Genomic DNA, 17190 nt, shown 5'->3' on the forward strand with positions numbered 1-17190 from the left:
AATATTAAAATCTTCAATAAATTATAATTAAATTAATTTTTTGACTGAGTTCGACTAGAAGCATATCGAAAAGCTAGATTAAAGTGAAAATAGCGGTTTTTCGATGCTAAATATTTACAAATTAATTTTTTAATTTGGTGCCGGATTGACCGCAGCTGTTTGAATGCGCACGTGCATGAAGAGTTTTATAGTTTGTCGAAATGGAAAATGAAGGACACCGTTAGAATGCAGAAAACCATGGTGCATGCCAAATATATAAGCACCCACTTAAAACCAAACTTTTGTCTTTGTCTAAAGATTGTCTCTACAGAAGTTATTAATATTTAGGATATTAGTTTAAAATCTTGTATTTCCTGGCACGAGATTTGCTCGGTCTATAATTTTACAGAGTGCTAGAAAGATACAAGCTTTGAAACGAGTGTCCTACAACATTTTATTTAATAATAACAGTAGAAATCAAATTTATTATCGCTCAACAATTATTTTTCTCGGTTTTTCTACGGTAGTCAAAAACGAGTAATGTCATCGTTTAAGCTAAAGAATAGCAGGCGGTTGGGAAGAAGTTCGCTTAGCAACTTACTTCAGAAAGTATTGGGTTCTATACGATTTTCCATTGCTAAAACATGAGTTTCTACTGTTAGTATTAAATAAAATCTATTTCTTTCTTTTGTCCACTGTACTTAAATAAATACAAATGCTAAAAATAATGCTGTATAAAAATCACTCTTAACGCCAAACTAGAAGTGTATTTGACTTAATGCAGTGTGATAATATCGAAGCACTGCGGAGATCGGTATTTCACAAGGATACAAGCAAGGAGAACCCACGTGCAAATTCCCACAGCATGTGCAGAGTATTAAGCTTTGGGAAGCTCCTCGTTTTGTTAGTCTATATAAATATAGTACACTACATGTGTATACGACAGTGCCTTAACATGTCACGCATGGTCCATAAGGCATACAGGGAAGTGCTGGTTGCTATTTCGCTCCTGAGCGCATTTACGAAAAAAAATTTCACATGAAAGTGAAAAAAGCTAAAAAAGTGCGTTTTTCTCAGAAAAAGCTAAAAAAGAGAGCAGCTATGAAAAAAAGCTAAAAAAGAGAGTCACTTTAAGTCCTGTCACTACAGCATAATTTCCAGCAAGGCCAATAAACTGCATTTATTTTCAACACTACAGTTTTCACATGTTTATGTCAGTACAATACTATATGCATCCAGACATCCCACCAATTATATACAGCAGTCTGCCTACAGTCTGTTAAACTTTTCAGCAACTTCTTGCTGACTCTGGATCCCTACCACCAAACTATTTCAAATTCGTTCCTCCATACTCAGTAATCCTGTTTAATTTTTTACATGCTTTACATGTAAAAAATTAAACAAAGATGGACATAACTCCTATGATTCCAGACTAATGGAGCACACTGTATAATTCAAGCTTGGTTTTCTATGATTCCTGATTTCTTTCATTTCCCTTAACTTTCTTTTTGTTCTTAATTTTATCAAAAAATATATGAGCCATACTACAGCATGTATGGATGTCTTATTTTTTTATTTAAGATTAGAGATTTAGAACGAAGATAAAGATAAATAGTGAATTATGGTTAATAAGAAATAATAAATGAGAACTGAATAAATACAAGAAAAATTTCAAACAAAACTCCATCTGCATTTATTTATTCCTGTTGTCTTTTTATGTATTTTAATGTAAGCATTTATGATTCTTTATTGTACGTACTTATTAACTTTTTGTTTTGTATTTTATTAATTATCATTTATTTATTTTTACGCTTTATAAAATATTTGACCTGAAACCTTTCTAAAAATTTAAATTTAGAGATGTAACCAATATATTGATATTGGTTTATCAGAATGTTCCTATGTATTGATATCAGTTCATTTTACAAATCAATACTTCAATCTTTCTTTTTTTGATAAGCATCTTTCAGATCATTTTGCCATAGCAGGCGTTTGAAGACAATGAACCTAATGTGCCCTAGACTGTTTATCCACGTTTTCTCTAATTACATTTTCCAAACTCTTGTAATGTATCTCACATGAAAGAAATAGTAAAAATATCAACTAATAATTAATAGTACAATTACGGAATGTTATATAACATTTTAAAATTTTTCCTGCTTTTGTTCTATTGTTAGTACTAATAAAATAAATTTTTCATTAGGAAAACTATTGTGAAATTTTGCTCAATTTCCCAATTAAATCATATATTTTAATATATTTTTCTGGTACAATTAAATCATATCTACTCATAAAATCATTTAAATATTTGGATGATAAAGTGAAAATTTTATTTAACAAATTCTATTTTTGATCCTAATTATAGTACTGTTAATATTTCAATATACCATTAATTCTTTGTACAATACTAGAAATCATGATATGCAGAATAGTACACTGTGAAATTTTATAAAGTATTACAAAATATGTACTGTAAGCATTTTAAATTTTAAGATTTTATCTGTATACAAAATAATTATATAAAACTAAAAATTTGAAAATATTATAGTTATAATAAGTTTTAATACAGTCAAACCTGTTTTTATGCGCTCTTTTTATGTGCGATTTTTATTTGTGCGATTTTTTTAATGCGAATTTTTAATTTGTGCGGTATAGTTGGCGACTAGTCTCGTGCGATTCGTCATGTCTAACGTTGACTTATTATAGCTAAATAAACTTATTATAGCATAAATGCACTTATTACAGTAATATTATTGCATTAATATGCGAAAAATGAAATAATTTACTTTTTAAGTCAACAAAACACCACCTGGACAAAAATATGTAAAACAGACGATAGACCAGACGATGCAGTCAAGTGCTGACATCTGTTGTCAATAAATTTTATTTCGTACGGTTTTGAGTTATTTTCTATGTGAGACTTTTTTTATGCGGTCCCTGTTGACCGCATAAAAAAATTATTTTTTAATTGTGTTGCGAAAACTATTATTTACAGCCATTCGTGAAGTTTCGTGAGATTTTTTTTAATGCGTTTTTTTTAATGCGGCCCCTATCCCCCGCATAAAAACAGGTTTGACTGTACTAGCATATCTTTTTTGTCTAATATATTGATTGTTCTAGCATTGGCCAGATAGCCAAGTGGTTAACAAGGCAGTCTACTGTTCTGGAAACCCAGTATGATTTGAAATACCCCAGGAATTTTTCAGGGGCTCATCTGGATATGCCAGGCCCCATCCCTTATCTTCTGATCACACTGGTTGAATTTATAATGGGCTTTGCTAAAAGGCCCTCATAGTGTCCTTGGAGCAGAGAGAGTTTTAAAGGAAAAGAAATCATTCTAGCCATCATTTAACAAAGCATCATAATGTAATTCAGATAAGACTTGGGAAGTGACATTCGGGGAAATAGACTAAATAGACTAGAGAGGATGATCTGTCTTGCCTGGCATGACAGAATATCTTCGCTATACGATTTGTTACCAACAGTCATGTGACAAACGATTGTCGTCACTTTTCATTTAAATTTGACAGAATATGACAACACAATACGCAGGTCTTTTGCCAAGAGAAAATGTCTCCCAGAAAAACTTCCTATAGTAAACTGGTCCCTATTTAGAAATCTGACAAAAATCTAAAAATCTCCACATGGTCAGCCTATTAATAAGGCAAGAACCTGCAACCAATAGAATTCAGTGTTGCTTTTGATGAGTGCCAACTTGATAAGGAGTCTGCTTTGCAGGAGACTGGATGCATTTTTAGAAACATCATCAAATGATCGCCTAAATAATAAGGCTTTAACTCTGCTAATTAAATTACTAATACTAAGTAATTTGCTACTAGAGGTAGATGCTCAGCATCACATCTTAAATTAAATTATAACTTGATTTGGCGATCATTTGATGTTTCTATATATACATAATCGGGCTTCACAACATTTGTTATACTTGGATGCATTTTAAGTGATGAATGGGCAATATATAAATAATGTTGACAAATCTAGAAATAAATTCATGGATTTGGTAATATTTCAAGGCAGTTGGCAATTTGGCAACATTTTTTCAATCTGGCATTTTTTTTTATACTACTAAAAATGTATTCAAGGTTTGTTCATTTTTTTTCCTAAAAGCAAGGATGGAGTCTGGCATTGGTAAACTAGACATCATAATTGCCTAGGGTTCAGATCTTAAAAGAACCCATAAATCAATTTGAATATAATCAATTTGAAATAAAATAAACTTTTATTTCTTTCTATTTGAATTTAAATGGTCATAGAATAAAGCAAATATTCTCTAAATCAAGAAGCTTTCAGATTTTTACTTATTACATTATTACACACATTTTTATTACTGTAACACCTGTAGAATATGGATAGAAGCAAGTATCATTATTGGATCACACTGACTGGAAATTTATCAGTATTGTATCATCTGTATTTAAATTGTAAAGCCAGACTCATACTTAGTTATAGCTCACATAAGAATGCTCTGATCTTACGAGAAATTGTTACGTTCTGTTCCCTTTGCATCCATTGTAAATCATGCTTAAGAACACTCTATTCATACAAGTTATTGTTTACACACACAAAGTGAAGAGTGCTATCGACAAAACATGAACATAGATAACTTCCTGAAGCAAGTTAAAAATTTTCATGTCAGCCAATGGGAGTATATGACAGCTAAGACGGTGCATTGGCAAGTGCAAGCCAATGAAAGGAACGTTTTTATCTCAACTAGAATTCTTGACTCAAGCAGAAAGAAATGGCATCAATAATTAAAAAGACTCACATTAAAAATAATATTGGTATATAATATAATTTCAATAAACCTACAGTAAACAAAAAAAAAAAAAAAATATTAACATGGCAACTGCAATACACAGCAAATTTTTTAAAATGCCATCTATTGGTAAAAGTTCAAAACTACAACACATGACCACATTTATACCACTTGCAGTGTGAATGAAATTTGCTTCACTCATCTAATTTGCTTTGTTCACTCTCTTTGCATTTGCACCCTTCACATTCAGTGTAAATCATGCTTTATACAAGTTACTAATAAGTGTAAACTTGGCTTGAAACTCCAAACTTTTATTTGGTAATTGAAGATAAAAAGTCTTGAAAATGTTTTTATAAAATAATATAAAATTTCTAAATAGAGTAATATAAAAAAAGGAATCAGTAAACAATAAAGTTTTTCATTCTTACTCTTCTACATAATAAAGTTTATCTTATTCCCTGAAGTTGAATAATTAAATTCAAAACTTTTTTTGTAAAATAGGGCTGGCGGAAATACAGTAAAAACACGTAAACAGATAACGAAAATCTTCTTTACTCACCATGTCACAAACTATTCTCCATAGTTTGTTCCTGGTGATTGAACATGGCGAGTAAAGAAGATTTTCATTATCTGTTTACGTGTTTTTACTGTATTTCCGCCAGCCCTATTTTACAAAGAAATCTTATATTTTTAATTGTGAAGGGATTGTCACCTGTGGACATTTTGGACTGTTTTACATAATTTGGCAGAGACGTAGCCTCTAAAGAAAGGTCGTCTCTGCTGTGGAAAATAGTTTGTTCCTGGTGATTGGACATGGCGAGTAAAGAAGATTTTCATTATCTGTTTACGTGTTTTTACTAAATTCAGAACATTTTTTATATCATTTAACTTTTATAAATCAGTTCACTTATTTCATTTTTAAAATCATCTTTCATTCTTTGGTAATTTTCTAAATGCATTTGTTGAAAATTATTTTATTAAATTCTGAAATGTCAAACCAGCAAATATATTTTTATTCTTCATTAATATTAATAGTAGGACTGATTTCTAAATATTTAGAATATTTTATTGATAATAATTTTTGTTAATTTATTATATTTCTAACCATTCCTTACTAAATTAATCATACCTTCTCATCTTTCTTGACAAAGTTGATAATTTTCTATGCTACACTAGATTTCAGCACTGTCAAAATATTTTTAATGAAATAAGCTTCATTTCCACTCACTATAATAATCTTTTATTTCATTTCTACTCTATATATATATAGTAGAAATGAGAGTAGAAAATAGAGTATATATATATATATATATATATATATATATGACAACATTCATATTGCATGAGAGTAGACAAACTGAGCATATTCTTATATATATAGACAAAGTAAATATGTAAATGTTGCTATTTAAATATACAGTACATACTGCTATATTGTAATCACTTGAGACTATCCTATACTGATAATAAATGAGTGATAACATTATGTGATGAAAGTATCATAATTGGACCACAGTTAATGGAAATTCTAGTTTCATTGAATCAGATAATTAAAATATTTTTAATTGTTTTAACATTTTTAAAGTTAATTAATCATAATAATAACTACTTCAGTAGTTCATCTAGTGTTATTTGACAGGTTTTTTTGGTAATATTTTATTAATAAAACACTCATATTCATGCTATTTTAAAAACCCAACAAACCTATAGTTCATGCTATGACAAAGTACTTGAAGAGCTTCTTACATCTCAGCTTTTGCTAAAAGATCTACACTATCTTCATGTTGATTTTCTTCGATTTTATCAGAATTTTATTATTATCAGATTTTCTTCGATTTTATCCTAAGCTTTCTTTGATAACAATATGGCATATTTTTAATGATATCACTATAACATATATACTAAAATTTCCTTATCAATTTCAAATCAGTTTTTAAACTTTTTGTTTGACATATCTTCAAGAGTAGGGGTTCCCAACCTTATGCCTGCGGGCACACGTGCACCCACGGCAAAGTGTTGAAATAATAAAAAGAAATTAAATCTTAAAAATAAAGAAAACAAAAAGTTACTTTAATTTTTAAAATCTTGCTAGATGTAGTCAGAAATGTGCTAAATTGGCTACACTTGGGATACACTGACTGCTGTCTAATCTGTCATGCCTATTATTATCATGTCTCCAACGGCATCTCTATTGTATTAGTGTGGTATTAGTTGTCATCACTTGTTGTTGCTGTAAACTCGTACTGTTGTCATCACATGCTATCATTGTGTTATGTTTTTTGGTATATAAGCATTTTACCCAAAAATGAGTAATCCAAGTAAAAAACAATGAATCTATCATTTTAACAAAGATTGGAAAGAAGACTATTTTGTTATTGAAAGTAAGGAGAAATGTATTTGCTTAATATGCAACATTGTTGTGTCAGTAGCAAAAAAAAAACATCAAATGTCATTACAAAAGCAATCACTGTTTTTTTTAGGTTAGTTATTCGCCTAAATCCAAGTTAAGAAAAAGAAAATTTAATCAACTAAAATCGGGATTATCTATCCAGCAAGCATATTTTACCAGCCATGTTAATAAAAATAAAAATGCCACTATTGCATCCTTTAAAATTTCTCATTTCTTGTCAAAACGAAAAAAACCATTTTTAGAAAGTGAACTAATTAAGGAAGAATTTCTCGTTGGAGCCAATTCATTATTTGAAGGATTTTCTAATAAGTGAGAAATTATTTCAACAATACAAGATTTGCCATTATCAAACAATACAAGTGCAAGAAGAATCCAGATGATTTCAACAGATTTACAACGCCAGTTGAAAAATGATTTGGAAGAATGCAAGTATTTTCATAACAATTAGAGGAGTCAACAGATTTATTAGATACAGCACAATTGGCAGTAATGATAAGAATGGTATTTGTGATTTTAGTGTGAAAGAAGAATATTAAAGTTACTATAAATGCAAGAGCGAACAAGGAGTGAAGATATTTATATCTTTAAAAATTACTTAACAGAAATTAATATGCCTTTACACAAGTTATCAGCAATAATTACTGATGGTTCTCCAGCAATGGTGGGCTGCAATAATGGATTCATTTTCCATTGCAAGAAAGATGAATCCTTTCTGAACTTTATGAATTATCACTATCATTATGTACCAAAATATAATCCTTTGAACATGTAATGAATTTGTTGTTAAAGTAATTAATCAAATTCAGGCAAATCCTTTATCACACAGATTGTTTAAAGCCCTTGTAGAAAAGAACAAATCTTTCCAAGCTGACCTTATCTTACATACAGATAGCACTAATTTGTGGCTTTTATAATAAATATGTAATATGTTATAGTAAATATATGTTACAAAATGCATTTTATAATAAAGGACACAATATTTCATTTTTTTAAATTTTTTTTAAAATCCGATTTGTGCCTGCCATTATTTATTGAAATCTCAAATGCACCCGCACCCATGAAAAGGTTGGGAACCCCTGTTCTAGAGTGTTATTTATGACCTCCTATTCAAAATACAACTTCATTTTCCGATTTCTCTATCTACTTTTAAAAAAAACCACACTTTTTAGAACAACTCTCAATGTTGTTCTCAGACACTTGACTCCACACCATTGACAAAAAATAGTGTGTCAAGTAAGAAAATTATTTTAGCAATAGAAGTCACATCAGTTAACACACATCAGTTCTTGCATACATTTCACTTCTGTAGTATATCATTAAGTTAGATGATTCCTTAGTTACATGGATGAATCAGTGATGATGTATTTTCAAAATGATTATTATTATAATGTTTTAATGACACACTGCTAACATATGAATCTGCTGTACTAATGTCTATCAACAAAACAATCATTTAAGTTTATAGCCCATTTAATTAATCAGTTGTTAAAAATGTCAGTTATTATCCAGGCATTTGCATTTGATTAGTAATCAATCCACAGGAAATGTTTCATGTCCTTAAAAGAAACTAGGATCTTATTTTTTCCAAATTGCTAAAAGTCTGTTTCGGGCCTTGCATATTAGCAGAATAAAAACTGCAACCCATTCTTTTAGTGATTTAAATTCTTTCACTCTTTCATGTTTTTACATATAAGTATGAACAAGCACTACACAAAAATAAATTGTTTCATCTATATTATAGACATTTTTCAGTGAATATTCAGCAATATTTTTGGACATTGTCTTTATCTACAATTCAGCTGATGCAGAATAAGAACTTTTCATCTCACCATTAGTGAATCTGTACATAATGTTCTTTCATTTTCTCCCCTAGTTAAACCAGCTAGTGGTCGCAATACAATCTTTTTTCCCATATTTTTAGCTAATTCTTCTGCTTTAAAACATATTAGTGGCCTATTACCAAATGCATTTTTTTTACAAACATTACTAAATCAAAGCTTCAAAACTAACACAACTTCACTATCTTTTCAAGTTCAATTTCTCTTGAAAATTATGTTCTCAATTTTTTCTGCCGACATTTTAATATTCATTCTGTTTTTTAAATTCTTATACAAAACTGGCTGTGAAATTTTTTATCTTTGCAGCAACACTGCACTGATTCATTTTTGGCAACTTTTCATTGCATTCTAAAACTGAGTTTATCTTTGATAGGCAAATCTTTGCACTTCTTGTTTGCTTATTCCATTATGCTATGAAGTATAGAATTGTACTGTACTTCTTAGCATTAATTAATTAGTAATAAATATCTCAGTCTTCAACAACAGCAAACAAATAACCTATAAATAAAGTAATAACTGCCAAAAATTTAAACTACAATAATGTTTGCAGTAATGAGAACAAGATTAAAATGAACATTTTACACAGGAGTCTCCAATCTACAATCCTGTGAGCCAAATACAACCCTAAAGCATATTTATCTAGCCTGAGTAGCTTGTTTTCTGACATGTTTTATCAATAACATTTCAACTAGTTCATAGAATACAAAATTTTTGAAAAGTCAATTAGAATTGATAGACCTTATGCAAACAATTTATATAAGAAGCTTGCATGAGAGATATTTTCTATTTTTGCTTCTACTTATCTTTGCAAACAAAAACCTTTTCAAAAATAAAACACAATAAAACTTCCCATTTGTCACTACTCCCATGGAAAACGAAAGTGGTCACATATGGGAAGTGTGCATAAAACCAAGGGTATCATTTATAACCTTCGTTTCAACAAACAGTATTACAGAATTTGCAACAACTTACAAAGACAAGAAGGATGTTTATTCAAACTTCGAGATAAATATTTTACACAAGTAAACTAAGTTTCAATTGTAGTCTGTTTTGTTAATGATAAAGTTACTGTGTTGTCAAAAAGTTTGAATGTTATTAATAGCTTGATTTAGTAAATCAAATCAATCAATTTCAAATGTCAAAGATTCTCAAAGAACATCTATATAATGTTCTGTGACTCTTTGATATTCAAAGATGTAGTCTGATGAAGGCTTTTGAATAAGATTGAAAATGTTAATTAATACTCAATTCCAGCACAAATTTTTTAGTATTTACAGTCTGTTAGCAAATGCAAGTTGCCAAAGAGTCAGTATCCAACCTAATCCTCATTACTATAGAAAAGTTATATTTCATTGGTTAGTGATAATCACAATAGAATTCTTAAAAACAAAACAAAGGAAGAAGTTCCATTTGGCAAGAAATTGCATTTGAAGTAATTATAAGTCTAGACATATGCAAACAGTCACATACCAGAGGCTGATTTGTATGGGTGGAAGCAAAAACTTGTGTCATATTAGAGATGGGCACAGATCAGAGGTCTACATTCCATTTAAATCAATATAAAATCAAAACATCACTATCCAATAAATATTTAAAGGAGATTTTAATATTTGGTTCTAGAAAATTTATCCCCAATTTTGATGACATTCTTTCAAAAAAGCAATTGCAAATTTTACATAGATTCATATGTACTGTTATTCAGAAATAAAAAACATCTTAATCTTTGCCTATATCTTCCATACGTGGCCCTCAGACTTGCTTTTTATAGCTCACATGACTCTTCTCAGGAAAAGGTTGGCGACTCCAGATATAACATATTAAGAGTAAACATTAGATACAGTTGGATGATTTAATTTAATTCTGACCATTGTATAACTTTTTTATTGGAACAATATGGCTTAAAATAATGGTTAATAACAACTAACTGACAAAACAGATAATCATCTAAGTACATTCAAACTTATCATTAGAAACATAATGATAATTACAAGCAAGTTTCTGATTACAATATGTGAAAGTTTCTTAATTTCATTTAATTTATGTTTTGGGAATGTTGATTCTCATAATATTAAATAATTGATAACAATAAGTGCATCTATTGTGTAACATTTTCCTAATGCATTCTTTTTAAAAACATTTCTTTTTACTTGCAAAATGTTTCTCTGCATTTATATCCAATACATACTACTTTTTACATTGTTTCAAATTTATATTGTGTTTCTATTAAAATACAAACTATTAGTAACTTAATAATCATGACAACACTTTATACATCACTTGAAATGCAAGAGGGAAAGTCATTCCTTATTACACTTACAAAACTAAATCACAAATTAAGAAATTTTATTGAAATAGGATGATCATATTGAAGTGATATATACAGTATTTTTGAATTTATCAATTTCACTCAATTATAAAAATGTAAGAGAAAAATAAAGTTTATTGAAAAAACAAATAAATGATCTTAAAAATCTTAAAAAAATTTTCTTGAGTAAAATCACCTTTTCCTAAAACTACCTTGCAATAAAAACAAATTATTTCATTCCACGGTTTATTTTTTTTCTTTAAAAACAAGAAAATAAATAATTCCAGTTTTTTTTTATTAATTCATAAAATTATTTAAAATCTTATTATTAGTTTCAATCAGTTTGCATTTTTAAATTTATGGATAAATTCTGAAATGTATAATTTACATTAAATATACATAAAGAAAGAATATGCAAAGACACATTCTTTTCACCAGTTATTTTATTTAATTTGCTTAGAAATTGTTTTGTATTATTTATTTATATAAAAGATATATAAATATTATCTAATATATTGAGTACACTAAAATTCAAAACAATGTCATAAAAGTAAATTTAAAAAGTAAACTCAATTAAAAATGCAATATATTCTTATATACCTTCTAAACTTGATTAAAAAAATAATCACCTTTATCTTCTGTGTGATGTATAACAAGTTTATTTCACGTTTTTGTATAAAAAGACAAAAAATTTAACCAAATAAATCCTAAATTTGCAATATAAACAATTTGTATTTTTCTTTTCTACATTACTACCTACCCTTAAGTAATAATGATGTACTTTAATATAAATAACCTAGTTTAATATCAAACCAATACTCAAAAACTGTCTGCTATATTTAGACTAAACAGAAATAAAAATAAAATTTTTATTTCAAGATAAACAGAATACACAAATATTAATAATTAGATATAATTTAAATTAATTTAAGAAAATTAGATAGCAATTATGCTAGAATAAGTAAGTTACACTTGGACGAATACAGATGGAGGATCCGTGGGTCAGCAGTGTCCCAGTTGATGCAATGAGATTTTATGATTGTACGTTAGTTCTAAATTTATATAAGAGGAGAACCTCAGATAGTATTACTGATAACATGCTTACCCAGCTTGCAAAAATTGTAAGTTTGAACACAGCTCTTAATGAATATTTTATAGACATTTCTAAAATGAATGAATTAATTCAAATGATTTAATTATTAGATATGATAACTCTAAACTAAATAAAAAATGATAAGAGAAGGTAAATAGAGTATGATAATAATTTCAGCAGTTTTTGGCTATCAATGTAATTTATATCCATAATTATAAGCAAATATGATTGATTTTGGAACTTGGGAATATTTCTAAAGACAAGATACAATACAATAACATTATTATATTCATACTAACTGAATTGAGTGTATAATAAAATATTAATTATATAAAATAAGTAAGTTTATTTTAAATGAGTGTAAGAAATATGGAATTACATATGTGTTGAATTGTATAAACAACTAAAATTAACCACGTCCAATTAGACAATTTATTAGTTGTCTAATGAAAATGTTTATAAAATTGTATATTCACTTTGATAAAAATAATTAAACATATTTGAATATTCTTAACAACAAATAATCTGAATAAAATATTTAATTCATTATCAATGAGTATGTGTACAAATAAACTATAAAAATCATTAATTATCAAAGACAATATCAAAATTTCCTAGCTATAAATACTACAATAACAATGCACACTAATCACGAAATAAGTGTAATGACTACGTGAATGACTACATTATTAATAATATTTATCTTCCATAATTATTAAAATTTTTCATAAATTATTAATATTAAAAACCGTCCAATTATCTAATTAAAAAGTGAGTGATGATACATTTTCTAAGAACATATGAGATTTTATTATGCCAAATTCTTTAAAAAAACTTCAATTTTTTCACTTTAATCCGCATAAATATCAACTTAGATTGGAAAAAAAATTTTTAATCAAAATAATAAAAGTAAAATTAATTTATCTGAAAGAATTGTTAATAATATATTTGATTTTTTTTTTAAATTTTATTACTACTTTTCATTAAGTTCATTGGGTAAACCAAATATGAAAATAAAATCTGTCAATCATTAATTCTAAAATTGTAATGTTAATGATACATTTAGTTATAATCAGGAATCAAATAGAGAATGCTAAAAATAGACTGAAAACCAATGTTGTCTTTTAAACTTTCATTCACTGTTTATTCTTAATACCAACAATTTTAAATAAAACACATGATTATAAAGGATAAAGATACATTATAAAAAATGGATACAAAATGTTTTTATAAGTAAAAACTAACAATAAATTATGTGGCAATGTAAAAAGATATTATTATTATTATTAACAAGCGATAAAATCATCATTGGACTTGTAATAAAGTTAGTAAATAGTGTAATACAATACATTCGGTCAATACAACAATTTTGTGTATATTTCATTGACAAAACATTCAACTGTTAATCTCATATGTTGGATAAAATTGATCTTAATCGATAATTATTCTTACCGGTCTTATAAAAGTAACTTCCATCGCTATCACTCGACATATCTGTGGAAGATTCGGTTGCACTCATCGCCAATCTTGTTTATCTTCCTTCTTCACTTCATCAAAACTGAATAAGACACAAACACTCGCTGCATTTAAGATCCGCCATCTTTGTCAACACCGTCTATTTTCTTCCCTGACATAACTGAAATGGCGATTTGAATCGTGCCGTACATCACTACTTTAATTATATATATTTAGAAATTATTTACTACGGTTGATTTTTATTTATTTAACTCTTTTTTATTTTTCTTTCAAATATACTACTGTTCGATCGCAACAAGTGCTTCTTTGCTTGACAAGTCTGACGTAATGGTTACCTGAATTGTCAAGTAAATTTGTCTACGACTAATAATAATTTTGGAAGATGACATCGAGAGCGAAAATGATAAAAATATTATTTCTTTAATTTTAAAAAGTATTAAAATGATTAAATTTTTTACAATTTCTTTCAAAAATAATAATAATAAGTTTTATTTATCGTCTGGCAAAATTAAATAAAATATATGACGTTACGAATTTATTAAAATGATGATAAAAATTTAATCCTTTATGATATTAATAATTAAAAACACGAGTTTAATATTTATTTATATTTTAATGTAGTAATAAATTTTAAAATTATATAATTAATTACGTATGCGATATCTAAAAAAAATGAGTTTTTAAAAAAATATTAAATTTTTATTTTTAAATTTCGTGACGTTATTAGAAAGTGAAATTTATGAGGCAAGAAGGACAAATTTTAATAAATTTTCCTGTGTAAACTTGTTTTTTACGGTTGTGTGATAATGTATATCATTCGGTTGATGTTCAGGAAGCGGAAAAGGTCGACGAACAAACAAAAAATAATCACTTTCTTTCACTTTTTGTTTCTTATTGAATATTTAAAATATTTAACATTATGAAGTTGATCAAATTTAATCGTATTTTTATTCAAAATTAGCAGCAATGAAGTCGATTGAAAGGTTTCAAAGATATTTCAGTCCTGTTTAATTTCGTACAGAAACTTTCAACGTCAATTTGGCGTCATCACTTCGGTTTTACAACGGACAAGTTTAAAAAGTGACGTCAAATTGACGTAAAAGATAGACGAAATGAATAATTCGGGCCCGTTCGGATGCCGAGAGCCCTGGCCGCTTAAATTTTTCAGGCCCTGTAATATATTAAAATAACGCAATGAATAATAAAATTTGACAAAAATAAAGTTTTTTCCCCCCTTAATGCTATAAAATGAATAATTTGTAAAAAATGTTTTTGATGCCTCCGTAAATGTGAAGCCCGGGTTTTTTTTTTTTTTTTTTTTTTTTTTTTTTAACTCTTTCCGCCCTGTGGGCACCAAGAGGGCCTCTTTTAGTAGGCCCATTATGGGTTCGGCCAGGCCCACAATGGGGCGACCGGGTGGTGAGGGACGGGGCCCGACATATCCGAACGGACCACCCCCCGAAAAATTCCTGGGGATTATTCGACCCGTTCGGATTCGATCCCAGGTCCCCCAGAGCGGCAAGCTGCCACCTTTACCGCTCGGCCATCCGGCCGTCAAAAGCCCGGGTTAAATAGCCTTTCTTGGAAGACTCATTAATTTAATAAAAGAAATAGGGGTTAATGTCACTCTTGGTGCCAAGATGGCGGCTCGTCTCTGATTCAGGCAAGGAAACAGTGGGACGCACGTTCTAACCTAACCTAACCTAACCTAACCTATTCTAATAATTTGGTTGCTAATAATTATGGTAATTTATTAGAATAGATTAGGTTAGGTTAGAACATGCGTCTCACTGTTTCCTTGCTGGAATCAGAGAAGAGCCGCCATCTTGGCACCGAGGGGCCAAGATGGCAGCTCTTCTCTGACCGAAATAGGGATATTCTCTTATAATGCAAATTGTAAGTAAGCCGAAAATATTTAATAGGTGATGTCCATATATTATATCATCATTAACCTCGCTAAATGATGATGATGGTTGATGATAAGGTAGAGAGTGGTTGCACAAAGATGGTGTCATCACTTCTTCACATTTTTATTTTTAAAGCTGTTGTGTTTTTGCTGATGTAAGAAAAGAACTGCTAAATCTTAGGTTTGATATTAAAAGGAGCACCAAATATTTGCGCCAGATTCTTCACAACTGAAGAAAAGTGCCATGTGACTATACTTAAAGCACGAAGAAACTTCTCTGCACTAAATTGACTCTGATCAAAATCACAAAACTGGAAGAATTGGCATTTGTTTTGGGTCCTTAATATTGAGATTTTGTTACAGGATGACAAGATGATGGTGCCAATAGGGCTAAGAACTTTCTTATGATGCACATTCCCCATCTATTCAGTCAGCTCTTACTTGTTAGGAGGCTCTGCAGGCATAATTTATTAATACAATAGGCGTATTTGTGCTGCAATTTGAAAAAATTGTAGACCTATATAATCCCACTGTCATCCATCCGTCCGTCCGTCTTTCCTTAATCTCGAGAAAGGAGTTAGATAGATGAAATCTGAGGCTAGATATTAAACTTTAGGAGCAGGAGGCCCCGATTAACTATATGTTGTGTTTTTGAAGAACTTCCGATGAAAACCGGAAGTCACATTACTTCAATCCAAAAATTTTCCCCTGAAAGGTGTTAGACGGATGACCGGGCACAACTCTATTGTTAAAGGAAAAGTACGATGTACAGGGGCAGGCCACTATCAATTTCACGTGGGGAGCATACATTTTAAATTAAATAAATTTAAAATATGATTGAGAATTTCAGCCCGGTATTGTGACGATGTCACAAATAATCTCTCGTAGCTAGTCTTATAATATAATCGAGATGGGTTGATAATGATGATGATAATAATAAGCGCAGAGCCCAAACGGATAGGAGTTGAAAGTTGAAATTTGGTACACAGGTTACGTCACGAGAATGTAAACAAGGAACGGATTTTTGGAAATTCCCCGCGGGGGGAGAGAGAGATGATTATGACTTAACCTGAAGAACGGCTTCTACTGTACTATTTTAGATGCGATTTTTTGTTTTTAACTGTGTTTTAGTAGAGTACGCTATGAGAATGCACACTAAAAAGGGATTTTTAGAAATTCCAACCCCCTCGAGGGAAGAGGAGGAGAGAGTCAGTTTTAGTCAGTATAAAGTGTAAATAATAAAGAAGGAAAGTAAATAGTGGCACATACATTTGGTAATTAATAGATATTTTCATCATTCCCACCTTTCGGGTAACCCAAAGACAATAAATCCAAAATATTTGAATTCGTTCCAAATTCGAAAAATTCGAAATATTGAATTGGAAATATAAAGTTCCAAACAAGTTTTT

The 17190-nt window shown here is 29.2% G+C and overlaps 1 protein-coding gene across 1 annotated transcript in view; it reads right to left on the minus strand.

Moving 5' to 3' along the window:
• LOC136970005 (triple functional domain protein-like) overlaps nt 1-14234 on the minus strand; it is a 231686-nt gene extending 217452 nt beyond the window's left edge. The window contains 1 exon segment of the mRNA XM_067264363.1: nt 13852-14234. Coding sequence (XP_067120464.1) covers nt 13852-13918 — 67 coding nt within the window. The 5' untranslated portion in view covers nt 13919-14234.
• Nucleotides 14235-17190: the final 2956 nt, after the last annotated feature.

This window comes from Centruroides vittatus, unplaced genomic scaffold (assembly GCF_030686945.1).
Source record: "Centruroides vittatus isolate TY-2023 unplaced genomic scaffold, ASM3068694v2 contig_1863, whole genome shotgun sequence".
In the NCBI taxonomy this organism is placed as follows: domain Eukaryota; kingdom Metazoa; phylum Arthropoda; class Arachnida; order Scorpiones; family Buthidae; genus Centruroides; species Centruroides vittatus.